The following is a 27,860-nucleotide window of genomic DNA, read 5'->3' as shown; positions in this document are numbered from 1 at the left end:
CCAACAAAGGTCCGTCTAGTCAAGGCTACGGTTTTTCCTGTGGTCATGTATGGATGTGAGAGTTGGACTGTGAAGAAGGCTGAGCGCTGAAGAATTGATGCTTTTGAACTGTGGTGTTGGAGAAGACTCTTGAGAGTCCCTTGGACTGCAAGGAGATCCAACCAGTCCATTCTGAAGGAGATCAGCCTTGGGATTTCTTTGGAAGGAATGATGCTAAAGCTGAAACTCCAGTACTTTGGCCACCTCATGCAAAGAGTTGACTCATTGGAAAAGACTCTGATGCTGGGAGGGATTGGGGGCAGGAGGAGAAGGGGACGACAGAGGATGAGATGGCTGGATGGCATCACTGACTTGATGGATGTGAGTCTGAGTGAACTCCGGGAGTTGGTGATGGACAGGGAGGCCTGGCGTGCTGCGATTCATGGGGTCGCAAAGAGTCGGACACGACTGAGTGACTAATCTGATCTGATCTTAAATTTTTATAACCTCTATTAAACAATTAATCATATGGCCTCATCCATCCCCGTCATTAGAATTTATCTGGTAATTTCATTGCAGATCTGCCTTGGAGACAGCGTTGTTCCCCACCTGGTGTACTGTATGGCCCTTATGGGCCTGGCCACCTCTAGGTCATCAAGGGCTCTGGCGGCCAGTGTTATATGCTGTTCTTTCTCAGGGGTGCAGCAAGATTGGTAAACTATCCCCACCCCCATAAGTGAGAGCAAAAGATCTCATCAATCAGGTAAACATCTTTGTGAAAAGTTCAGGGTCCTCAGAAAAACTTCCCAACTCACCCTCTGCCAGGCTTAGATCAGAAAAAAAAGGCACATGAACTCTTACTGGTTTTTTATTTTAGAAATTTCTCTCGGAGGCAGAATCGTAGGGGCGGTTGGTTGGTGGTAATTTGTGACACTGCGGGTGTAAGTGAGGTTGAAAACGGGCCCTTGGTAACTTAAGATACAGAGAAGGAGCTCCTGGATGTGGTGAGGACCTTTGATGAATGGGTGTGCGGGGCTGTGCTCAGATGAATGGATACATGTTTGAAAAGGGCATCCTTCTTCCTCATGCAAAGAGCTGGATTCCAAAGGAAAGGGTAGTCAGGGGAGAGGGACTGTCCCTGGACTGCCTTCCTAACTCCAAACTCCTCCTCAAAGTCCCCCAGAATCCCACCCTACAACGTGCCTGTGCTTCAGACCCACTTCCAGAGAGACACCCGTGTTTGAAGAGAGTCCTCAGGCTTCCCTGTTAGCTCAGATGGTAAAGAATCTGCCTGCAATGCAGGAGACCCGGGTTCAGTCCCTGGGTTGGGAAGATACCCTGGAGAAAGGAATGGCTACCCACTCCAGTATTCTTGCCTGGAGGATCCCATGGACAGAGGAGCCTGGTGAGCTAGAGTCCATGGGGTCTCGAAGGGTCAGACATAACTGAACGACTAACGCTTTCACTCGGCTGCACAGGAGTTTTGAGCTCACAGCCTCTACCAGGCTTTGATCCTGTTGTGGAAGCCTCTGAGGACGAAAATAAACTTGCTCAGCTTAAAAGCTAGGGGAGTCTTTTATCAAAAATTTTCAGCCACACTCTTTATTGGTGAAAAGAAAGAGAAAAAACGCAGCCCCTCCCCTCACTGGCTAAAATCTTGATTACTATATGTCGTTCCCTGGAAACAAGCATGAACATCTCCAGAAAACATCAACCATTAATAGCACTTAACCTCCTCAGGCTACAAAACAGCCAAAAGAGCCACTTAGGGGCAAAGCATCTTCTGATTAGTTCTTTAAGGGAAAATCTCTCCTCAGTAGGAAATGGTCCAGGGGTTGCCAGATGGAAATGTGGAAATACCCACCACCCAACGGTCCAGCAGGCCAAGCTGCTGCGCATCCCAGCATCTTCCCCGACTCCTCCCTGGCTGCATCACTGTAGCCCCTCCATGCCCCACCCCCACCAAAAGCCAGGGTCCCCTGCCCACCCAGCTTCACAGGCACCTGCAAACCCCATCCTGGGCTTGGGGAGCCTACAGCTGTTCTTGAGAGGTAACCAAACATCCATTTTAATTACACTGTGGGCTGTATAAATATTGTGCTCCACAAAATGGTACGAAGCAGATATTTTTAGGGGGTCACAGATGCTTCATGGGATTATCCGAGTCACAGGTCTGGAAGAATTTTTCCTCCAAAGAAAAGGAAAAGCACGTCTCCAACATCTGCTGTGGGGACTCTTGAGGGGCTCGACTCCTTCGCATCGTCAGTTTCCTTCTGAAACCCAGCAGGTGGGCTATAAGCAAATGGAGCAGATCCAACACCAGGCTAACCAGACGCCTGACCCCAACACGGGCTGCGTCCCCACCCTGGACCTGCCTGGCCTCCCGATTCATGATTCACCTTGCAAACACTCCTTACTAAGCACCTACTGGGTGCCAGATGCCATGGCTGTCACTGCAAATGTGGGCGAGACACTAACACACGCTAAGTGGTGGAAAGGGACTTCTGGTCACAAAGATGTACAAGGTTCACAGCATCCCTGGTGGAAACTGCCCTCAACTGGAAACAACTCGAATACCACGGACACTGCTCAACAGGAATGCGCGTGAACCACGACGTCCCACAAGCATGCCTGGAGCTCAGACACAGGAGGAAGAAGAAGATTCTGAGGTGAAAAAGCCGTTTACCTGAAATACACAAGCAGGCATCAGCATGAGGTCAGAAGTCAGAACAGCGGGCACCCTCGAGGAGGAGGGACAGAAGGGGCCTGAGGGGGGCTCCCGAGGTACTGACACTTCCTGTTTCTCAAGTCACGTACTGGCTACAAAGGTCTGTTCCATTTGAGAAAATCTGTGGAGCTGCACACTCATGGTTTGCAGATTTCTCCAGTAAGAGGTGTATTTTAAAATAGTAAAGAACAGCGATGTGCTGTCCCACGGTCAGGAAATGGCCAGGGCAAGACCCAGCCCCAGGTGTCCCGGCACCAGGGTCCAGGCTCTCACCCTTGGGTCCTGCTGCCCCCAAGAATCAGAGCCCCCAGGTGGGGTGCCTGGGAGCCAGCCCCCGCTGTGCTCCAATCTCTGGGTCTCGCATGACTGCCTCCCCCATCTTCTCTAGCTGACTGTAGCCGCCTGAGGGCTTCCTTGGGTGTCTGCAACCCACTGTGCCTGGGAGTCAGCACCACTGTCCCAGGAGCAGCCCCTTTGCAGCCCCTGTCCTTGGTGGGACGCCCTCAAGCTGCGTCCCTGGCATCTCCCTGAAATCCTCTTGGGTTGAGCTCAGAGGGGACCTGCTCAGATGCAAACCCTGCACCTTCTGCTATCCTTCCTGGGCTCACATCCCAACGCCCCAACTGGTGGGACCACAACAGGACCCCTCACACTCGAGGGGCAGTAAATCCCCCTCCAGGCTTTCGCGTTGCTCAGTAGCTTAGTTGTGTCTGACTCTCTGCGACACCATGGACTGCAAAATGCCAGTCTTACCTATCCTTCACCATCTCCTGAAGCTTTCTCAAACTCATGTCCATTGAGGCAGTGATACCATCCAACCATCTCATCCTCTGCCATCCCCTTCTCCTCCTGCCCTCCATCTTTCCCAGCATCAGGGTCTTTTCCAATGAGTCGGCTCATCACATCAGGGGGCCAAAGTATTGGAGCTTCAGCATCGGTCCTTTCAGTGAAGATTCAGGGTTGATTTTCTTTAAGATTGACTGGTGTCAAGTTAGAAGGGCTCATTTCGCCTCCTTCACTTGTAAAGCAGTCCATCATCAGGACCTCCCTAAAGGATACAGGCAACTATGAGAAAAGTTTCAGTTGGGTAGGTCAAGTACAACCTTTAACCATTCAGGAGGACATTCTTTGGAGACGAGATCTATGTGAATCCTTACAGAATAAGTACAGATGCAAGGTGGAAAAGAGCATCTGAGATTGGCGGTCATTCCTGCAGAAACGAGGAGGTGAGAAGTGGACTATGCCCACTGGGGTGTGTGCCCATCTGGAAGAACACACAGACGCTGGTAACTGCAGGGGCCTCTGGGTATAAAAACAGGAGAAGGGGACCACGAGAGGGATGAAAAACTGAATTTCCTCCATGCTCCTCTGTACTATTTGGATATTTTTTTCCTTATGTGTGTGTTTTTCAAAAAAAAATATTAAGGAGCTTATTTATTCATTCAACAAGCAATTTTGGTATGTACAATGGGTACTGGGCACTAAGAAAATGACATCCAGTGACAGCAGGGAGGCCCTGACTGATTCCCACCTTCGGGGGCAGACTGGTGCTGGGGGCTGTGCAGCTGAGCCCTGTAACCTGTCATCCAGGCTGAGGTCTCTGACCGAGGGGGTACCACAAACTGAACATCAAGATAGCGGTGTGGAAGTGAGACCCAGACAGGATAACACCCACCCACAGCCAGAACACAGGGGTGGAAAAAAAGGGAGGCCATAGAACCTTGGGAAGATGACAGCTGAATGGGGGCAGCTTCCTGGAGGAATTGAGGGTAGGACTTAGATGATGGGTTTGGGGGCAGGTGGAACTCTGGTCTCCAGGAAGATGCTACTCCCCACACCCCAGAACCATGGCTCTGAGGATACATTACACCCACGAGCACCCAGCCTGTCTCAGCCAGGGCGGCTGCCACAAAGCACCGTAGACGGAGTGTCCTAACAGCAGACACTTATTCCTCCAGTTCTCGAGGTTGGACGGCTGAGGTCAGGGGCCACACAATCAGGTTCTGCTGAGAATGCTCTAGCTGGTTTGCAGGTGGCACCTTCCTGCTGCGTCCTCACATGGTGGAGAGAGACGGCGCGTGTGAATCTTGGTGGAATGGGTCTAACGGTTCAGTCCACATGGCGTTACTTACACAGCCACAGGGACTCCGCAGGTGTCATTAAGGTTACCGATAGGCTGACATGAAGAGAGAAGATTCTCCTGGGTTACCTGGGTGGCAGTCACCTGAATCCTTTCAACCCAGAGGCAGAGATGAAGGCAGAAGGGTTCAGAGAGCACACTGAGGCCTGAGAAGGCCTCCTCGTACTGCCGCAGGCTTTGCAGAGGGGCCGGCCTAGTGACCAGGAAGGTGGCTGGCTTCCAGGAGCTGAGAGAGCTGGCCTGGCTGACAACCAGTGAGGCTATGGGGACCTCGGTGCTACCACCATGAGGAATTGAACTGACCCTTTCCCGGGCCCCCAGATGAGAGCCCAGTCTGGCCAACACCCTCACTTCAGGCCTGTGAGATGGAAGCGAGGAACCCAGTCAGCCCTGCCCCCACTTCTGACCTGCAGATGCTATGAGAGTGTGAATGGTGCTGTTGGCAGCTGCTGAGTCTGTGGTGAGCTGAGCGCGTGTGTGAGTCCACACAGGAACACTCCACTGAGGTGACCGATGCCGCGCGGAGCTGGGGCCTGAAGGCCGGTATCCACGGGCCCCAGCAAAGCAAGCCTGCCGGAGAAAATGACCACCTAGGCACGACGGCAGGGGGCCACCGACTCAGCCCGAAGGTCCAGGAGGCAGAGCACAGGGTGAGGCCCGGCCTACCTGGAAGGCCCAGTGAGGCCCCCGTCCCCCCAGCCTGGCAGGAACAGGGTCCAGTGTGACCAAATGACCCAACTCTTCAAGAGAATCCAGAAACTCACTTTTTACATGAAATATTCTCATTCCAATTTTAAAAACACTGTGCTGGCCAACCTTGAGCAGAACAAGCAAATGAGAGAAGTCTTGAGCCAGAGGTGAGCTTCTGGGGCATCCACCAACTGTGAGAGGTCAGGCAGAAGAGCACCCAAGTGGGGGCCTTTCCAGGAGGCCATGGGGATCCAGTCCTCCCTACCATGCAGAAGAGGAGGGACTCACACTCACAGAAGACCCCAGCCCCGGTGCCCTGTGGGGGACCCAGTCCCAGCCCCCGACAACCAGACAGCTTAAGGGCAATGGGCCTTTTTCCAGAGGCCGCCACTGAGGCCAGAACGGGGAACCTCCCAGACATGAGCTGGTGACTCTGTCTCAAAACTACACATCCAATTCCAAAATCTGAGTCTGTCCAGCCACTCCACCCAGCCTCCTGGCATCACAAGACTTTTGATGGCACAGGGGTTTGCTGTGTGTTCCCAAGGCCTGAACTCTTCCCCCCTCGCTAGTGAACCAGCCCCCTCCTCGCTCAAGGCTTGGCTGTCCTGTCTAGCGCTCACCATGGCAGCCACCCTTCCGGCAGCCCAACATTTTGGATCCTGTTCCCTCACCCTTGGTAGCTCAGGGTCTCAGCTTCCCAGACCCAAATTCCTGAGAAAGTACTCTACCTGGTTTGAGTCATGTTTCTGCCCTGAGTGATGCTGGGTCAGAGGTCTCTAGCCAATCCATGGGGTGGGCTTCCCTGTGGTCAGATGTCAGTCCAGGCAGGACCTCTCTGTAACCCTTCCCTCCCTCCTCACACCCCTCCAGACCCTTATCCCATTTTTAAGCAAACTCATCTCAGGGCCAATCCCCAGAGGTATGAGTAGGACCATCAGGGGACAGGCTCGAGCCAGTCGTGTCCCTAACAGCAGCCGCCCCAAACGCCTGACACTCGTAAATGCAGCTCAAACAGCACTGCCTGGACTAGGCACGGTAAGTGCTGGTATCAGTGGTCTCTCATATCATCCAAAGACTCTGAGATGCCCACCATGACCACAGGCAGGGGCACTGGCAGCAACACCACACCATTTACCTCCTCATCTGCTGAGTGGCCCAGGTGAGCCAGGAAGCCCCACACCCCACTCCCAAACCATCAGCAACTCCTGACCACAGAGCTGAGAGTCAACTCAGCCCAGGGTCTCTTCACTTCCCTCTGAGAAGATGAGATTTTGACAGCAATGAGCTCCTTCTCTGCCTCGTTTCCAACACGGAGAACTTCAGAAACCTGTGCAGGGACCACAGGTCAGTGAGAAAAACAGACACACAATGAGGTCGGAGGATGACTCGTGCCCAGGGGAGGCTTGAGTCTTAAATTCTCTTTATAAAAACTTCATTTTGTGTGAAGCAATTATCCTTCAATAAAAAAAAAAAAAAAAACTTCATTTTGAATGGAGGGCAGAAGGCTATTAAGACAGTGCTATTGAGTTTATAGGGCTCCCCTGGTGGCTCAGATGGTAATGAGCCTGCCTGCAGTGCGGGAGACCCGGGTTTGATCCCTGGGTGAGGAAGATCTCCTGGAGAAGGAAATGGCAACCCACTCCAGTATTCTTGCCTGGAGAATCCCATGGATGGAGGAGCCTGGAGGGCTACAGTCCACTGAGTTTTACGGACACATAGTAAACTGCCTATGTGTATGTAAGTACACAATCTGATCTACGAAAAACATAATGCCTGTGAAACCGCACACCACCCCCAGGGCAATCAACGCATCCACCACCCCAAATTGCCTCCCCACTCCCCACCCATCCCCGTCTCCTGGCAACCACTGACCTTTCTGCCACTACAGTTTACATTTCTACTATGTTACATGACTAGACCACAGGTACATACTTGTTTTCTCTGGCCTTGCTCACTCTGCACAGTTCTAACATTCACCATGTGGTTGTGCCCACAATGAAAATTCAACCCCATTTCTTGCTGAGTAGTATTCCAGGGTAGAACATCCCTTGATCTGTCAATTGTTGATGGACATTCAGTTTATTTATAGTCTGGGACAATCCCAAATACACTGCCATGAACATTCACGTACAAATTTTTATACTTGTGTGTACGCTTTTCTCTTGGGAAAATACCTAGGGAAGGACTAGCTGGATTGTTTGGCAGGCATGTGTTTAAGGATGGCCATTTCCATGAAGCTCCTGGGTGGCTTTTGGAGGGTCCACACTGTGTGTATTTAACCTACAAGATAAGGTGCACACTGGTCATGAGGAACTAATGACCCACACACTCACCCACAGGGAGGCCTCATCAGGCTGCAGCTGCTTCGTTCCATGTGTGGAGGGGGTTCCCAGAAGGAAATATCTCCCAGCATCACCTCTGATTTTGTGAAATGCTCAGCGCACAAGTTCCTGACGCCAGAAATGGCCCACGAGAGGGCTGTGTAATCTGTCTGCGGGAGACCCTCGACATGCTGGAACATCTCACAGGTCTACAGCAGATCAGTTGTGATCTTCACTGAAAGCTGTGCGTGGACCACAGCAGGGGTTCTGTAAGGGCGGTCCCACCAGCATCACCTGGGAGCTGGGCTAGAAATGCACATTCCCCACGCCATCCAGACCTACAGAGTTGAAACAATGAGTGGAGCCCAGCCATGTGGGCTTCCAGGTAATCAGATGTACATTCCAATTTAAGAACCAGCAGCCTAGAACATTTTTTAAGCCCTTCGACTCTACTGGAATTAAATCCATCAGAAGTTATGTTACATCAGGGGCACACCCCCTCTGTGACCTCATTCCATCCCCACAGCTGTGGAAAGAAAGTGAAAGTGTGAGTCGTACCGGACTCTCTACTGCCCCATGGACTGTAGACCACCAGGCTCCTCTGTCCATGGGATTCTCCAGGCAAGAATACTGGAGTGGGTAGCCATTCCTTTCTCCAAAGGATCTTCCCAACCCAGGGATCAAACTTGGGACTCCTGCACTGCAGGCAGATTCTTTACCGTCTGAGCCACCAGGAGAGTTCACCCTTTTAGAACACTGCAACCCTGTGTTAAAGTCTCCTCAAAGAGCCAGGCTGCCAATGGAATACTGCAAAGTGATGGTCATCACTTCTTTCCCAAAGACTCCAAACAAAACAAAAGTTCCAGGAACTCAATCGCTGAAGCATTTAAACCCAGCTGTCAAAACCACCTGTGTAGTTTTGACACCACAGGTGTAGACACCTGGGGCTTTCACCCTAGCGTATTATGACATAAATAAATCTAAGGAAAGAAAAAGACAAAGATTTTAGGTGATACACTGCAACTCTCTTTACTGCTCTAGAACCCTCGCTCCAAATTAACACATCAGCAGGAACATTAATCAAACTTGAATAGGAAGAATTTGAGTAAAAATATTGAATACTTTTTGTTTTAATCTTCAGCTTAAGCATGATTGCTGCTTGACATTGTAATTGGAGAGAAGGTCTGCTCATTTTCCTGATATTCCGGCAGGCTTACCACTTAGCCCAGTCCTTGAAAACTCTCTCCAGCTTCTGGCCAAGCAGAACTTTGCCGCTCACTTTGAACTTGCCGGCAAGGAAAGCCTTCTGAGGGTTCATTTTGCCCAAAATCAACTCCATGAAGACAGGCTCGGGGATTGTGAAGATGGTGTCTGCTGGGAGCCTGGCAGGTCCTCGATACGTGTCCCCAGAGCCGTTCTTCAGATCAATGGTCCACTGGTGGACAGTCTTCCCATCTTTGGTGATGTCCAGTTGGAAGATGGCATTGACTTTCTTCACCAGCTGGTCCCCCACTTCTTTGACGTGCTGGCTGATGTCCTCAAACACTGGGATGGTCTGGAATTCTGACAGCGAGAGAGAGTGTGGCACAGCAGGTTCCCGACCTGGACCCAGTTCCTTGAACTGGCCTGCCTGTGACCCATCCCCTGCCTTGATCTTGAGCTGATGGTCAATTCTCTTCCACATCCCACTGCACTGGTCCTCCTGACCTTGCCGACTGGTGTGTGAGCAGCTGCGGCCAGGTTAATATACACAAGGTCAGATTGTGACATCAAAGGCAAGGCCAAGCGGGGACTCAGGCTGTGTGTGTGTGCCACAGTCTCATTGGCTGAACGGGTGCTAAACACGTGACATGGGGTTAGGGCTCGGCCAGGTCATTGTGACACAGATCCACACCACCACTCCCCTAAACCACAAGGTCCCACAAGCCCAGCCCAGAAAGGTCTGGACCCCGGGCTGGGAATAAAGGAAACTGCCCGCAGAAGGTTCTCTGGTGACATGAGCTCTGTCTTTTCAACAGCCCTAACTGAGAGAGCACTCATTCTGATTCTTTCAAAAGCAGATGATCTTAAGGTCCAGATACTGGTGCTTCAACTACCTACTGGGGAGTGGGAAAAACTGTTAGAACAAAACAGCTGGTGGAGGAGGGCTCAGCACCAGGGCCTACACTGGAAGCTTCCAGAAGCAGAATGAGAGGGGAAAAGGAAAGAAACAAATATCCCTGAGGTCGGCAGAAGACGCTGCTGGTCTCACAGGATAACTGCAGACACTATCACAGCCCTCACTCCAAGCCACAACACCACTGTAGGCACTGCACATGTATTTTATCAACACACAACTCTCCATATAACTGTCTGAGGTGGGTACTGGTACAATCCTCATTTTACAGATGAGGAAGCTGAGGCAAGAAGTGAAGTGACTTTCCAAAGCCACCCAGTGAGTCGTAGGGCAGCCAGGTTTAAACAGAGGGAGAAAGACTTCAGAGCCCACTTTGGGTCTGCCTGATGCTTTCTCTTGATGAGGTTGAGGGCTTGGGCAGGAATGCCACCGCAGGGATCTTGTGCCTTCGCCATGCATCCTATCAGGGGGTCTATGGTGCCAGAATGTCCCCCCACGGTGATGCTGACCTTGATTCCTTGGTTAAGGTGGCGTCACCGGGTGATGGGCAGCTCCCTGCAGAGTTACTGCTTCTCCCTTTGTAATGAATAAATGTCTTGTGGAAGATGATACTTTGAGACTCTGCAAATACCCTGTTTCGTATCACACTCCAGCCCACTCCTGTCTGCCCCCATCCCTGACCCACTAGTGTTAAATGCCCATCACTCCTTTTAGATTTAACGACTGGAATTCTGCTGGAAGAATGAGCTTTCCCTCATTTTTTTCACCTGTGCAATCATTTATTTATCCCAATATGGACTCATGGATATTGCTTTATTCTTATCATCTGTTATGATGATTATTTATTTTCTCACTCAGCTTGTCCCAGATTGGGTCATTGGGAGCTCTGGCCAGGTGGGTACTTGTGTCCTTTCCCCACCATGGTGTTCTTAAATGTAAGTGAAGCTGGTACGGAGTTGCTGGAAGCTCTTTTCTCTCTGGGAGGAATTCAGAAAGTACAAAAGTTTTCAGTACATTTTCTTTGGTACTTGATGGATGAGCTGGTATTATTAACATGGAGCAGTTAAACAAAATCCAATGGGCTCCAAAACCAAGTCTTTCCCCTGAGGCCACCAAGTATGCAACTAATACATTAAGAGTTTAAAATGAAGAGTTAGATTGCCCCAGTAAGCTCGCTGGGAACAGTCAATGGACCACCGAGCCCCATGTCCACCATGCCTGATTTTCCTCAAGGATGGGTTGTCCCTTCTGAACTGTTCAGATGGCTCCCCAACAGGGCTGCCATTCCTGCCTCAGCACGTCAGAGGAGAATACAGTTTCACAGCCCATGCATATCCCTCCATGAGTTCCTATCTTTTAGAGGAGGATATTTCTACTATCGGGCTTCCCAGGTGGCTCAGTGGTAAGGAATCCACCTGCCAAGCAGGAGACTTGAGTTCAATCCCTGAGTCAGGAAGATCTGCTGAAGAAGGAAGTGACAACCCACTTCAGTATTCTTGCTTGGGAAATCCCATGGACAGAGGAGCCTGGCGGGCTATAGTCCATGGGGTCACAAAAGAGTCGGACACGACTTAGGGACTAAACAATAATAAGTACTGGCAAAGGTGTGGGAAAAGAAGCCTCCTACACTGTTGGTGGGAATGTAAACTGGTGCAGCCACGGTGGAAAACAGTATAGTTTCCCTAAAAAACTAAAAATAGATCTACCATATAGTCCAGCAATCTCACTCTTTGGCATATATCCAGAAAAGATGAAACCTCTAACTGAAAAGATATATTCACCCAATGTTCACTGCAGCACTGTTGACAGTAGCCAAGACATGTGTTAAGTTTCTTCAGTCGTATCCAACTCTGTGCGACCCCATGGACTGTAACCAGCCAGGCTCCTCTGTCCATGGGATTCTCCAGGCAAGAATAATGGAGTGGGGTGCCATGCTTCCCTGGTGGCTCAGATGGTAAAGAATCTCCCTGCAATGCAGGAGACCAGGGTTTGATCCCTGGTCATATGAAGACATGAAAGTAACCTGAACATCCACTGACAGATGAATGGATAAAGAAGTCTGTATAATCTCCAAATCCACATGCTGGAACACTAACCCCACCATGTGATGGGTTAGGAAGTGAGATGTGATTAGGACTAGATGAGGTCATAAGGGGGAAGCCCTCATGAGTGTGGTTAATGCCCTAAGAGTCACAGGAGAACTTGCGTCCCCTCTCTCCTCCCTAACTTGAGGATACAGTGAGAAGTCCACAGTCTGTAACCTGGAACAGAGCTCTCCCAAGAGGCTGGCACCCTAATCTGGGACTCCAGCCTGCAGAACCATGAGAAATAAATTTCTGTTGTTTATAAGCCACACAGTTCATGGTATTTTTATGACAGCAGCCCAAGCTAAGACATGTGTACACACAGAAAAGGGTGAAGATCAATAATGATATTAATCCACCACATCCATGGGAAGACAGTGCCAAGCCCTGAAAGCCTTTCTCACTGGAAAAAAAGTTACTGTACTATACCAAACTCATGTACAAATATATTTGTAAAGTCCCAGTAACTTAGATTTTATATATATAGAACAGAGATCATCCCTCCCAAAAGGCATTACTGGCCAGGGTAAGGGCATTCCTATTTCAAGACACAGCTGAAGATAGGGCCAAAGACAGGCAAATAGTTAATTAGATAAAATGTAAGATATGACAATATTAAACGCTACAACATTGAATCATAGGGTTCCAGAAGAAGAAGACAAAAAGAAAGACCATGAGAAAATACTTGAGGAGATAATAGTGGAAAACTTCCTAAACTGGGAAGGAAATAATCACCCAAGTCCAAGAAACCCAGAGAATCCCAAACAGGATAAACCCAAGGCAGAAACACCCCAAGACACATATTACTCAAATTAACAAAGATCAAACACAAAGAACAAATATTAAAAGCAGCAAGGGAAAAACAACAAATAACACACAAGGGAATTCCCATAAGGATAACAGCTGATCTTTCAATAGAAACTCTTCAAGCCAGGAGGAATGGCAAGACATACTTAAAATGATGAAAGAAAATAACCTACAGCCCAGATTATTGTACCCAGCAAGGATTTCATTCAAGTATGAAGGAGAAATCAAAAGCTTCTCAGATAAGCAAAAGCTGAGAGAATTCTGCACCACCAAACCAGCTCTACAACAAATACTAAAGGATATTCTCTAGACAGGAAACACAAAAATGGTGTATAAATTGAACCCCAAACAATAAAGTAAATGGCAACGGGATCATACTTATCAGTAATTACCTTAAACGTAAATGGGTTGAATGCCCCAACCAAAAGACAAAGACTGGCTGAATGGATACAAAAACAAGACCCTACATATGTTGTCTACAGGAGACCCACCTCAAAACAGGGGACACATACAGACTGAAAGTGAAGGGCTGGAAAAAGATTTTCCATGCAAATAGGGACCAAAAGAAAGCAGGAGTAGCAATACTCATATCAGATAAAATAGACTTTAAAACAAAGGCTGTGAAAAGAGACAAAGAAGGTCACTACATAATGATCAAAGGATCAATCCAAGAAGAAGATATAACAATTATAAATATATATGCACCCAACACGGAGCACCGCAGTATGTAAGACAAATGCTAACAAGTATGAAAGGAGAAATTAACAATAACACAATAATAGTGGGAGACTTTAATACCCCACTCACACCTATGGATAGATCAACTAAACAGAAAATTAATAAGGAAACACAAACTTTAAACGATACAATAGACCAGTTAGACCTAATTGATATCTATAGGACATTTCATCCCAAAACAATGAATTTCACTTTTTCTCAAGCGCACATGGAACCTTCTCCAGGATAGATCACATCCTGGGCCATAAAGCTAGCCTTGGTAAATTCAAAAAAATAGAAATCATTCCAAGCATCTTTTTCTGACCACAATGCAGTAAGATTAGATCTCAATTACAGGAGAAAAACTATTAAAAATTCCAACATATGGAGGCTGAACAACACGCTGCTGAATAACCAACAAATCACAGAAGAAATCAAAAAGAAATCAAAATTTGCATAGAAACGAATGAAATGAAAACACAACAACCCAAAACCTGTGGGACACAGTAAAAGCAGTCCTAAGGGGAAAGTTCATAGCAATACAGGCACACCTCAAGAAACAAGAAAAAGTCAAATAAATAACCTAACTCTACACCTCAAACAACTAGAAAAGGAAGAAATGAAGAACCCCAGGTTAGTAGAAGGAAAGAAATCTTAAAAATTAGAGCAGAAATAAATGCAAAAGAAACAAAAGAGACCATAGCAAAAATCAACAAAGCCAAAAGCTGGTTCTTTGAAAGGATAAATAAAATTGACAAACCATTAGCCAGACTCATCAAGAAACAAAGGGAGAAAAATCAAATCAATAAAATTAGAAATGACAGTGGAGAGATCACAACAGACAACATAGAAATACAAAGGATCATAAGAGACTATTATCAACAATTATATGCCAATAAAATGGACAACGAGGAAGAAATGGACAAATTCTTAGAAAAGTACAACTTTCCAAAACTCGACCAGGAAGAAATAGAAAACCTTAACAGACCCATCACAAGCATGGAAATTGAAACTGTAATCAAAAATCTTCCAGCAAACAAAAGCCCAGGTCCAGACGGCTTCACAGCTGAATTCTACCAAAAATTTAGAGAAGAGCTAACACCTATCCTGCTCAAACTCTTCCAGAAAATTGCAGAGGAAGGTAAACTTCCAAACTCATTCTATGAGGCCACCATCACCCTAATACCAAAACCTGACAAAGATGCCACAAAAAAAGAAAACTATAGGCCAATATCACTGATGAACATAGATGCAAAAATCCTAAACAAAATTCTAGCAATCAGAATCCAACAACACATTAAAAAGATCATACACCATGACCAAGTGGGCTTTATCCCAGGGATGCAAGGATTCTTCAATATCCGCAAATCAATCAATGTAATACACCACATTAACAAATTGAAAACAAAACCATATGATTATCTCAATAGATGCAGAGAAAGCCTTTGACAAAATTCAACACCCATTTATGATAAAACTCCAGAAAGCAGGAATAGAAGGAACATACCTCAACATAATAAAAGCTATATATGACAAACCCACAGCAAACATTATCCTCAATGGTGAAAAATTGAAAGCATTTCCTCTAAAGTCAGGAACAAAACAAGGGTGCCCACTTTCACCATTACTATTCAACATAGTTTTGGAAGTTTTGGCTACAGCAATCAGAGCAGAAAAAGAAATAAAAGGAATCCAAATTGGAAAAGAAGAAGTAAAACTCTCACTATTTGCAGATGACATGATCCTCTACATAGAAAACCCTAAAGACTCCACCAGAAAATTACTAGAACTAATCAATGATTATAGTAAAGTTGCAGGATATAAAATCAACACACAGAAATCCCTTGCATTCCTATACACTAATAATGAGAAAACAGAAAGAGAAATTAAGGAAACAATTCCATTCACCATTGCAACGAAGAGAATAAAATACTTAGGAATATATCTACCTAAAGAAACTAAAGACCTATATATAGAAAAACTATAAAACACTGGTGAAAGAAATCAAAGAGGACACTAATAGATGGAGAAATATACCATGTTCATGGATTGAAGAATCAATATAGTGAAAATGAGTATACTACCCAAAGCAATTTATAGATTCAATGCAATCCCTATCAAGCTACCAACAGTATTCTTCACAGAGCTAGAACAAATAATTTCACAATTTGTATGGAAATACAAAAACCTCAATAGCCAAAGCGATCTTGAGAAAGAAAAATGGAACTGGAGGAATCAACCTACCTGACTTCAGGCTCTACTACAAAGCCACAGTTATCAAGACAGTATGGTACTGGCACAAAGACAGAAATATAGATCAATGGAACAAAATAGAAAGCCCAGAGATAAATCCACGCACATATGGACACCTTATCTTTGACAAAGGAGGCAAGAATATACAGTGGATTAAAGACAATCTCTTTAACAAGTGGTGCTGGGAAATCTGGTCAACCACTTGTAAAAGAATGAAACTAGAACACTTTCTAACACCATATACAAAAATAAACTCAAAATGGATTAAAGATCTAAACATAAGACCAGAAACTATAAACTCCTAGAGGAGAACATAGGCAAAACACTCTCTGACATAAATCACAGAAGGATCCTCTATGACCCACCTCCCAGAATATTGGAAATAAAAGCAAAAATAAACAAATGGGACCTAATTAAACTTAAAAGCTTCTGCACATCAAAGGAAACTATTAGCAAGGTGAAAAGACAGCCTTCAGAATGGGAGAAAATAATAGCAAATGAAGCAACTGACAAACAACTAATCTCAAAATATACAAGCAACTCCTACAGCTCAACTCCAGAAAATAAATGACCCAATCAAAAAATGGGCCAAAGATCTAAATAGACATTTCTCCAAAGAAGACATACAGATGGCTAACAAACACTTGAAAAGATGTTCAACATCACTCTTTATCAGAGAAATGCAAATCAAAACCACTATGAGGTACCATTTCACACCAGTCAGAATGGCTGCGATCCAAAAGTCTACAAATAATAAATGCTGGAGAGGGTGTGGAGAAAAGGGAACCCTCTTACACTGTTGGTGGAATGCAAATTAGTACAGCCACTATGGAGAACAGTGTGGAGATTCCTTAAAAACTGGAAATAGAACTGCCTTATGATCCAGCAATCCCACTGCTGGGCATACACACTGAGGAAACCAGAAGGGAAAGAGACACGTGTACCCCAATGTTCATCGCAGCACTGTTTATAATAGCCAGGACATGGAAGCAACCTAGATGTCCATCAGCAGATGAATGGATAAGAAAGCTGTGGTACATATACACAATGGAGTATTACTCAGCCATTAAAAAGAATACATTTGAATCAGTTCTAATGAGGTGGATGAAACTGAGACTATTATACAGAGTGAAGTAAGCCAGAAGGAAAAAACATAAATACAGTATACTAACGCATGTATATGGAATTTAGAAAGATGGTAACGATAACCCTGTGTACGAGACAGCAAAAGAGACACTGATGTATAGAACAGTCTTATGGACTCTGTGGGAGAGGGTGGGAAGATTTGGGAGAATGTCATTGAAACATGTGAAATGTCATGTATGAAACGAGATGCCAGTCCAGGTTCAGTGCACGATGCTGGATGCTTGGGGCTGGTGCGCTGGGAAGGCCCAGGGGATGGTATGGGGAGGTTGGGAGGGGAGGAGGGTTCAGGATGGGAGCATGTGAGACGAACTGTGGAAAATTCTTCAAGAGATGGGAATACCAGACCACCTGATCTGCCTCTTGAGAAATCTGTATGCAGGTCAGAAGCAACAGTTAGAACTGGACATGGAACAACAGACTGGTTCCAAATAGGAAAAGGAGTACATCAAGGCTGTATATTGTCACCCTGCTTATTTAACTTCTATGCAGAGTACATCATGAGAAACGCTGGGCTGGAAGAAGCACAAGCTGGAATCAAGATTGCCAGGAGAAATATCAATAACCTCAGATATGCAGATGACACCACCCTTATGGTAGAAAGTGAAGAGGAACTAAAAAGCCTCTTAATGAAAGTGAAAGAGGAGAGTGAAAAAGTTGGCTTAAAGCTCATCATTCAGAACTAACGAAGATCATGGCATCTGGTCCCATCACTTCATGGCAAATAGATGGGGAAACAGTGGAAACAGTGACAGACTTTATTTTTTGGGGCTCCAAAATCACTGCAGATGGTGACAGCAGCCATGAAATTAAAAGACACTTACTCCTTGGAAGGAAAGTTATGACCAACCTAGATAGCGTATTGAAAAGCAGAGACATTACTTTGCCAACAAAGGTCTGTCTAGTCAAAGGCTATGGTTTTTCCAGTGGTCATGTATGGATGTGAGAGTTGGACTGTGAAGAAAGCTGAGTGCCGAAGAGTTGATGCTTTTGAACTGTGGTGTTGGAGAAGACTCTTGAGAGTCCCTTGGACTGCAAGGAGATCCAACCAGTCCATTCTAAAGGAGATCAGCCCTGGGTGTTCTTTGGAAGGAATGATGCTAAAGCTGAAACTCCAGTACTTTGGCCACCTCATGCTAAGAGTTGACTCCTTGGAAAAGACTCTGATGCTAGGAGGGATTGGGGGCAGGAGGAGAAGGGGACGACAGAGGATGAGATGGCTGGATGGCATCAAGCCCTCAGCCACCTCTCAGTGTGTGCCCTGAGGAGATTCAGGATGGAAAAAAGCAGGATAGTGGCCCTAGATAGCTGGGGTATAGACCAAAGCAATGATTTCAGTGAACCCAGACTCTCCCATCTTCCCAAACACAGAAAAGCAGCTAAAGTCATTAACTTGAGGCATCATGTTTTCTTAATGAACAGTAACATTCTGAAGTTCCACTACTGGGTTTTGTTTTTGTTTCTTTCCTGGTGGCTCAGCCAGTAAAGAATCTGCCTGCAATGCAAGAGACCCAGGTTCTATGCTTATGTTGGGAAGATCCCCTGGAGAAGAGAATGGCTACCCACTCGGTATTCTTGCCTGAAGAATTCCAGGGACAGAGGAGCCTGGTGGGCCCTAGACCACAGGGTCACAAAGAGTCAGACACGACTGAGCAACGAATTTTTTAGGACTTCCCTGGTGGCTCAGATGGTAAAGAATCTGCCTGCAATGCAGGAGACCTGGGTTCGATCTCAGGATCAGGAAGATCCCCTGGAGAAGGGAGTGGCTATGCACTCCAGTATTCTTGCCTGGAGAATCCTATGGACAGAGGAGCCTGGAGGGCTATAGTTGGGCTGCAAAGAGTCGAACACGACTGAGCACACACACAGAACTCCTGTATATCCTGGCTCCTCTTCAAAGCTGTCCCTCAGAGCCATCTGAGAGGCTGTCTTCCCAACTTATGGTTCTCAATTTTTAGGTTGTGCCTTTCTCTTTTCTTCAGTCAGCCACCTTCCCTTAACTTCGGGGATGCCTAGAGGAGCGTAGAACCCAATAGAGGTGCTAGAGAAACAAAAGGAGGAACTAAGTGAATGGCACTCATCCTTGAGGTAGGTGTTCACTCAGGAGTCCACCGAGAGGCAGGGGTAAGAATGACACAGGCCAGGGACCTGTTAGAGGGATGCGACCTTCCTCATGTGGGGGAAGGAGCTGGCTACATAGTTTCCCTGCAGCTGCTGATTGCGTCTGGGCAGGGCCTGAGGGTAGCTGAGCGGCAGCCCAGCCCAGAGATCAGGGAAGCAGTGGGCAGATGAGGAAGCCCGCGAAGTGACCAACCAGGCGAGCCAGGGGACCCCAGATGCTCCCTACAGGTCTATAGCGCCTGAGTAGCCGCACCCACCTTTTCCCCCGGTAGAAAGACTCCGCGTTGTATCATTTCTGCCTTTCAAGGCTCAGGGGAGGTCAGTACCCTGTGCTCACCCTGGAAGTCTGCGTGGATGGGAATTCTGGAAAACATAGTTCCAGCTCCACTAAGTTGTTCAGGAGCAAAGCTGGAGCCACATCAAGTGCTTTGATTTTTAGAAACAAAAGTCATGTACACACTGCTATATTTACAATGGATAACCAACAAGGACCTATCGTATAGCACAGGGAACTCTGATCAATGGTACATGCCAGCCTGGATGGGAGTGGGGGTTTGGGGGAGAACAGGTACGTGTACATGGATGGCTGAGTCCCTTCACTGTTTACCTGAAACTATCACAACATTGTTATTTGGCTGTACCCCAATACAAAATGAAAGGTTTAAAGTTTGAAAAACAAAAAACTTCAAACTAACTCTAAGGATAAAATGGCCCAACAGGCTGAGCACTGGCATTTAGCTACGGTGGAGGAAGTGTCATTTTATTCTCATTTTCTTTCCTTCTTTCCCACTCACTGCTGTGGACTCTGGTCACCCCGCCAGAGCAGAACAAAGCAAAGTAAGAAGGACAACTTGCCATGTCCCTAGCCACTCCCTCTAACACACGGTTTGGAAACCCTGACGGCCCCCCTGGAGAAAAGTCTGATGCAGTCAGTCAACAGAGCTGGGTCAGCCCCTAGGTCTTACTGAACTCAGTACATCAAGACCACTGTGGAACAAATTCTGATAAGTTCCTCTGGCTGTTTTGAAAGATTCATCAACCCTGAGCCTGGAGAGGGCCGGGGGTGCAAACCAAAGAACAAGATCTCTGCCAGACAAGCAGGAGCTGTGCCTATCTCAGAAGGATGTTTTTGGTACAGTGTGTTATTTAACTGTGGTCACTGTAACTGTGGACATATCACAGAAGCCCGAATGCTGATGGTAAAGAGAGCCTGTAAAGATCTTGAATTTTGTTTGTTTGTTTAGATGGTTTTTTATTTTAATATAAATTTATTTATTTTAATTGGAGGCTAATTACTTTACAATATTGTATTGGTTTTGCCATACATCAACATGAATCTGCCACGGGTGTATATGTGTTCCCCATCCTGAACCCCCCTCCCACCTCCCTCCCCATATCATCCCTCTAGATCATCCCAGTGCACCAGCCCCAAGCATCCTGTATCCTGCACTGAACCTGGACTGGCGATTCATTTCATATATGATATTATACATGTTTCAATGCCATTCTCCCCAAATCATCCCACCCTCTCCCTCTCCCACAGAGTCCAAAAGACTGTTCTATACATCTGTGTCTCTTTTGCTGTCTTTCATAAGGGGTTATCATTACCATCTTTCTAAATTCCATATAGATGCATTAGTATACTGTATTGGTGTTTTTCTTTCCAGCTTACTTCACTCTGTATAGTAGGCTCCAGTTTCATCCACCTCATTAGAACTGATTCAAATATATTCCTTTTAATGGCTGAGTAATACTCCATTGTGTATATATACCACAGCTTTCTTATCCATTCATCTGCTGATGGACATCTAGGTTGATTTCATGTCCTGGCTGTTATAAACAGTGCTGTGATGAACATTGGGGTACACGTGTCTCTTTCAATTCTGGTTTCCTCAGTGTGTATGCCCAGCAGTGGGATTGCTGGGTCATATGGCAGTTCTATTTCCAGTTTTTTAAGGAATCTCCACACTGTTCTCCATAGTGGCTGTACTAGTTTGCATTCCCACCAACAGTGTAAGAGGGTTCCCTTTTCTCCACACCCTCTCCAGCATTTATTGCTTGTAGACTTTTGGATCGCAGCCATTCTGACTGGTGTGAAATGGTACCTCATTGTGGTTTTGACTTGCATTTCTCTGATAATGAGTGATGTTGAGCATCTTTTCATGTGTTTGCTAGCCATCTGTATGTCTTCTTTGGAGAAATGTCTGTTTAGTTCTTTGGCCCATTTTTTGACTGGGTCGTTTATTTTTCTGGAATTGAGCTGCAGGAGTTGCTTGTATATTTTTGAGATTAGTTCTTTGTCAGTTACTTCATTTGCTATTATTTTCTCCCATTCTGAAGGCTGTCTTTTCACCTTGCTTATAGTTTCCTTTGTTGTGCAGAAGCTTCTAATTTTAATTAGGTCCCATTTGTTTATTTTTGCTTTTATTTCAAATATTCTGGGAGATGGGTCATAGAGGATCCTGCTGTGATGTATGTCGGAGAGTGTTTTGCCTATATTCTCCTCTAGGAGTTTTATAGTTTCTGGTCTTACATTTATATCTTTAATTCATTTTGAGTTTGTTTTTGTGTATGGTGTTAGAAAGTGTTCTAGTTTCATTCTTTTACAAGTGGTTGACCAGTTTCCCCAGCACCACTTGTTAAAAGAGATTGTCTTTTCTCCATTGTATATTCTTGCCTCCTTTGTCAAAGATAAGGTGTCCATAGGTGTGTGGATTTATCTCTGGGCTTTCTATTTTGTTCCATTGATCTATATTTCTGTCTTTGTGCCAGTACCATACTGTCTTGATGACTGTGGCTTTGTAGTAGAGCCTGAAGTCAGGCAGGTTGATTCCTCCAATTCCATTCTTCTTTCTCAAGATTGCTTTGGCTATTCGAGGTTTTTTGTATTTCCATACAAATTATGAAATTATTTGTCCTAGCTCTGTGAAAAATACCATTGGTAGCTTGATAGGGATTGTATTGAATCTATAGATTGCTTTGGGTAGTATACTCATTTTCACTATATTGATTCTTCCAATCCATGGTATATTTCTCCATCTATTAGTGTCCTCTTTGATTTCTTTCACCAGTGTTTTATAGTTTTCTATATATTGGTCTTTAGTTTCTTTAGGTAGATATATTCCTAAGTTTTTTATTCTTTTCATTGCAATGGTGAATGGTATTGTTTCCTTAATTTCTCTTTCTATTTTCTCATTATTAGTGTATAGGAATGCAAGGGATTTCTGTGTGTTGATTTTATATCCTGCAACTTTACTATATTCATTGATTAGCTCTAGTAATTTTCTGGTGGAGTCTTTAGGGTTTTCTATGTAGAGGATCATGTCATCTGCAAACAGAGTTTTACTTCTTCTTTTCCAATTTGGATTCCTTTTATTTCTTTTTCTGCTCTGATTGCTGTGGCCAAAACTCCAAAACTATGTTGAATAGTAGTTGTGAAAGTGGGCACCCTTGTCTTGTTCCTGACTTTAGGGGAAATGCTTTCAATTTTTCACCACTGAGGATGTTTGCTGTGGGTCTGTCATATATAGCTTTTATTATGTTGAGGTATGTTCCTTCTATTCCTGCTTTCTGGAGAGTTTTTATCATAAATGAATGTTGAATTTTGTCAAAGGCTTTCTCTGCATCTATTAAGATGATCATATGGCTTTTATTTTTCAATTTGTTAATGTAGTGTATTACATTGATTGATTTGCAGATACTGAAGAATCCTTGCATCCCTGAGATAAAGCCCACTTGGTCATGGTGTATGATCTTTTTAATGTGTTGTTGGATTCTGATTGCTAGAATTTTGTTAAGGATTTTTGCATCTATGTTCATCAGTGATATTGGCCTGTAGTTTTCTTTTTTTTGTGGCATCTTTGTCAGGTTTTGGTATTAGGGTGATGGTGGCCTCATAGAATGAGTTCGGAAGTTTACTTTCCTCTGCAATTTTCTGGAAGAGTTTGAGTAGGATGGGTGTTAGCTCTTCTCTAAATTTTTGGTAGAATTCAGCTGTGAAACTGTCTGGACCTGGGCTTTTGTGTGCTGGAAGATTTCTGATTATGGCTTCAATTTCTGTACTTGTGATGGGTCTGATAATATTTTCTATTTCTTCCTGGTTCAGTTTTGGAAAGTTGTACTTTTCTAAGAATTTGTCCATTTCTTCCAAGTTGTCCATTTTATTGGCATATAATTGCTGATAGTAGTCTCTTATGATCCTTTGTATTTCTGTGTTGTCAGTTGTGATCTCTCCAATTTCATTTCTAATTTTATTGATTTGATTTTTCTTCCTTTGTTTCTTGATGAGTCTGGCTAATGGTTTATCAATTTTATTTATCCTTTAGAAGAACCAGCTTTTAGCTTTGTTGATTTTTGCTATGGTCTCTTTTGTTTCTTTTGCATTTATTTCTGCCCTAATTTTTAAGATTTCTTTCCTTCTACTAACCCTAGGGTTCTTCATTTCTTCCTTTTCTAGTTGCTTTAGGTGTAGAGTTAGGTTATTTATTGGATTTTTTTCTTGTTTCTTGAACCTTCCCCTTAGCACTGCTTTTACAGTGCCCCACAGGTTTTGGGTTGTTGTATTTTCATTTTCATTCATTTCTATGCATATTTTGATTTCTTTTTTGATTTCTTCTGTGATTTGTTGGTTATTCAGCAGCATGTTGTTCAGCCTCCAGTGAGGACCTTTAATGACAGACACAACAGGAATGAATATCAAAAATGTTATGCCAAAAGACTGCATAATATAAATTCCCTTTAGGAGAAGGGGGTGCAGAGGATGAGATGATTAGATAGAAACACCAGCTCAATGGACATGAGTCTGAGACAACTCTGGGAGGTAGTGAAGAACAGAAAAGCCTGGCGTGCTGCAGTCCATGGGGTTGCAAAGAGTCGGACAGGACTTAGTGACTGAACAACAACAAACGTGAAGTTCTAAAACTGGCAAAACTAATCTATAATGGAAAAAAAATCAAAAGACTCTTTACTCTGAGGTGTGAGGGTGAGATTAACTGGGAAGTGGCATGAAGAAACTCAGGGGTGATGGGTATATTCATCTGTCAAAATTCTCCATGGAGTGATGTGTACTCATGCTTGCAACTTGTTTTGAAATGCATTAAAAGACAAGAGGATTGACGGATGGATAGATAGACATGTAACAAAACAAATACAGCAATATAGGAGTATATGAGTGTCCATGAATCAGCCTAGTACTGAATTATAGGTAGATGTCAACAAACTGACTGGTGAAAAGATGGGGAAAAGGCTATTAGAAAAGGATTCATAAAAGTTACAGTCATTTAGAAGGCAGGCCAGACACTCAGAATACATAGTACGGTTCACACCATTCTTTTTAAACATATGAAATACAATCACCCTGTTGAACTCAGTTCCTCTCAGTTACTAAGTGCTGGTTATGTGACAATTCCAAGTTGAACATACGCAAATTTTGTCCATAGCACATGAAGAATCTCTACTTATTCTCTATTTGGCAGCCTCGTTATCAGTCATCTATAACATAAAGTGCTGCATAACAAACCATCACATCTCAGAGGCTCACAGTAATAAGCAATTATTTCTTGCTTACATGGCTTCAGAGAGGTTAGGGATTGGCCAGTCTGGTGGGGGTCCACTGGCCTAGGCTCCAGGCCCTGTGTCTCTCGTTCTGCTTGATCAGCAGGCTCCCAGGGGCAGGTTCTTCTCACTATGAAGACCACAATACAAGAAGGCAAGACCTCCTGCACAAGTTTGTGCCAAGACTTTGCTCACATTTCTGTTAAAATTCTACTAGCCAAAGAAGTAACACACCTAAGCCAAATAATCACAGCCCCTTATTCACCTAGCTCTGGAAATGGAGAACTCACCTCTTTATTTATCACTGCAAGAGATTCTGGGGCAGCTTTGATTTGGGGTCTAGTGACGTGGAGCCTCTGTCTGCTTGAATGGCCCCCTCCATAGCTTCCACTGCACAGGAGAAACAAATCTCAAGCGTGTAACCACACCAATTCCAGTGAACTGTTCTATTTTGCCTCTTCAGCTCCCCTCAAGGTAGAACCCCACGGGGACAATTACAAACATGGGGCCAAGAGATAGAACACAGGGCACTTCTTTTTCTGCTGCAGGAGAAGTCAATTAGGGTTTCAATTTCCACTGTTAAATGTCACCTTTTTACAACATCCTGGAGGAGAGCTGGCAGCCCTGTCCTTAGGGGGGGGAAAACTCTTTCAAGGAAAGGCTTATTGTCTAAAAAGACACAGAAGGGTCCAGAGATTAAGGGGCCCACTCAGGCTGTCTGGATTTCCTGGAGCTCTCGGTTTCTATTTCCAGCTGAACATCTGGCTCCCTGATAGCCCCCAGAGAGTCTTTTGAGCCTCCCTGCCTCACTTTTCTCACCCCACTCCAGTACTCTTGCCTGGAAAATCCCATGGACAGAGGAGCCTGGAAGGCTGCAGTCCATGGGGTTGCTGAGGGTCGGACATGACTGAGGACTTCATTTTCACTTTTCACTTTCATGCATTGGAGAAGGAAATGGCAACCCACTCCAGTGTTCTTGCCTGGAGAATCCCAGGGATGGGGGAGCCTGGTGGGCTGCCGTCTATGGGGTCGCACAGAGTCGGACACGACTGAAGTGACTTAGCAGCAGCAGCAGCAGCAGCAGCCTCACTTTTCTACCGGTTGCAAAAAGATAATAAACCCCGCTGCCAGGCAATGCATATAAAGTGCCCCCAAGGAGTGCAGGAGGGAGGCAAACTTCTCAAAGGAGAGAGCTGTCAGCATGTATTCTCCTGATCTTCAGGTATCTCCAGTGTCTGGAACCCCTCATTAGAGCATGTGGTCCTTCCCCTGAGAAGTCAGACAAGAGCCAGAATCAATGAAGCCAAAAGACTCCCTTCTCTCGTCTCTGCTACAAAGGAGATGAGTCAAACTGCATGATGACCGGTCACTCTTCTTCACTTGCTAACACTCTGCACCCTATTTTCAAAGAAGGAGCATGTTGTTGGCATGGCTGAAGGGTTAAACACTCCCACTCCATCGCTACAGCCACTAGTGGGTATTTTATCACAGTTTCTGTGCAGGAACTTTTTGTCCACAAAAACCCTTCCTCCACCCAGATGGGTGAGACTTTGAGAGTATCTCCAGTTTCTAAAGTTAGGTCATAAATTGCTCTCCTGTTTGCAGGGTGGTGTTGCCCCTGAAAAGACCCCATCTGTTCATAGTCTGCAACTTATTTTGAAATGCATTCAAAAATTAAGAAGGGCTCATACACTTTTAATTTTTTTTAATTATTTACAACTTTTTTTCTGTTTTTAATTATAGGGGAACTCATTTCCTCCCTCTCTGGGTATTTCACCCTCATCTATAGAACAGGAACATTGGCCTTTTCCAAAGTATTAGGAGGAAGGACAAGGGCAGCTGGAACTCTCATAATGCTGCCAATAAGAACGCCAAAGAGTTCCACTCTGGGAAAGAGGTTTCAGTATCTAAAATGGGTAGGTTGTTTTTGTTTTTTTGGATATATCTGTACAAGTGGAATTGCTGGGTCCCAGACAATATTTCCAGGGATATACCAAACAAATATCTACATTTTTTCTTAAAAGACACATATTAGAATGACTTTAATCAGCCAAATGTGGTAACCACCCATATGCCCATCGACAGTAGAATGGATAAATTACAGGAAACTAAACAGCAATGAGAATTAACAATCTACATCTATACACAACATAGTGAAATTCACAGTCATTGTTTTGAACAAAAGAAGCCAGACCCTCCACCTCCCCCTGCCAAAAGGAGTTCATATAGCTTCTAGAGAGCTAGTAATTTTCTAAATCTCGATCTGAGTGTTTTTAATTTGGGAAAATGTATTGAACCACACATTTATGATGTGTGCTCTTCTGCAGAGGTATATTACACTTCAATGAGAGGTTTTAAATACATATGCACACAGAAAAAAGTGCCCACAAATCAGAACAGAAAGTATTGGAGGAAAGTGTCCACCCAACCTTCCACTTTCTCCCTCCCTACTCCTCCCCAGGGGAAAGCTATGGCTGACTGGTATTGAAGGGGAAGCTGGAATCACAACCACACAGAGCCTGGGTGACCTCTCCTCCCCAGGCTCCCCGGCCCTGCTTCGATCCCCTTGTCTTGACTGCCATGACCTGAAACGTGAGAGGCAATGATTCTCCTTTCTCCTTTCTCCACTGGCACCAGCCAGTGGACCTGCTCTGCAGACCCAAGTACCACTGCTCATGGGCACCCCAAGTCCTGGGGGAAGAAGCAGGGAGCCTTGGCTGACTGTAGCATAAACCATGTTCTCTGGTCCAGGGCTACCAGCAACAGAGGTGCTACTCTGACCTCCAATCCCCATGGCTTACATCTATTTCTCAACTGATTCCAAAGATGGAAGAGGAAGACACACGATTAATGATCACCCCTTAAACTTCAACAACATCTTCCTCAGCAGTTAAGAAGGTGAAGATAAGAATAAATGTATTGCTCTTCTTTTATGAAGCATTAAGACCAGAGGCTGGGAGTTCCTAATGGATCCAAGGAGATGGTGATGCCCCTTTGGAATAAAACCAACTGGGTAATTAGAAAAGAAGAATGCGATTATCTAATCTCCTTCCTCTAAGATTTCCCTGCACTAACAAGAAATTGCTTTTCCGGGTGACTCCTAAACTGGAGATCTAGAGATTTGGAATGTAATATCAGAGGTTATCCCGTTGCTGAGTTAGATGTCCCAGTCACTGGTTGCCACAGATGGAAGAAATGGGGGCGG

The 27,860-nt window shown here is 45.2% G+C and overlaps 2 protein-coding genes across 3 annotated transcripts in view; both read right to left on the bottom strand.

The window, feature by feature from the left end:
• Positions 1-27,860, bottom strand: part of DTD1 (D-aminoacyl-tRNA deacylase 1) — a 135,204-nt gene that overhangs the window by 15,375 nt on the left and 91,969 nt on the right. Inside the window, exon 6 of one of the 2 annotated variants that reach the window (XM_070381140.1) lies at positions 20,555-23,767. The exons of the other annotated variant lie outside the window; for it this stretch is intronic. The gene's annotated coding sequence lies outside the window, so the exon portion shown is untranslated. Of the gene's footprint in view, positions 1-20,554; positions 23,768-27,860 lie in introns of those variants that run through there. 2 annotated transcript variants of the gene reach the window in all.
• On the bottom strand, positions 8,804-11,939 carry SCP2D1 (SCP2 sterol binding domain containing 1). Its single transcript, XM_070382067.1, has one exon. The coding sequence runs from the start codon at positions 9,543-9,545 to the stop codon at positions 9,075-9,077; it is 471 nt and encodes a 156-aa protein (XP_070238168.1). The 5' UTR covers positions 9,546-11,939; the 3' UTR covers positions 8,804-9,074.

The sequence above is a fragment of the Bos mutus genome, chromosome 13 (genome assembly GCF_027580195.1).
Source record: "Bos mutus isolate GX-2022 chromosome 13, NWIPB_WYAK_1.1, whole genome shotgun sequence".
NCBI classification, from domain to species: Eukaryota; Metazoa; Chordata; class Mammalia; order Artiodactyla; family Bovidae; genus Bos; species Bos mutus.
Note: the sequence above shows the minus strand (reverse complement) of the source record. Positions and strands in the feature narration are given on the sequence as shown.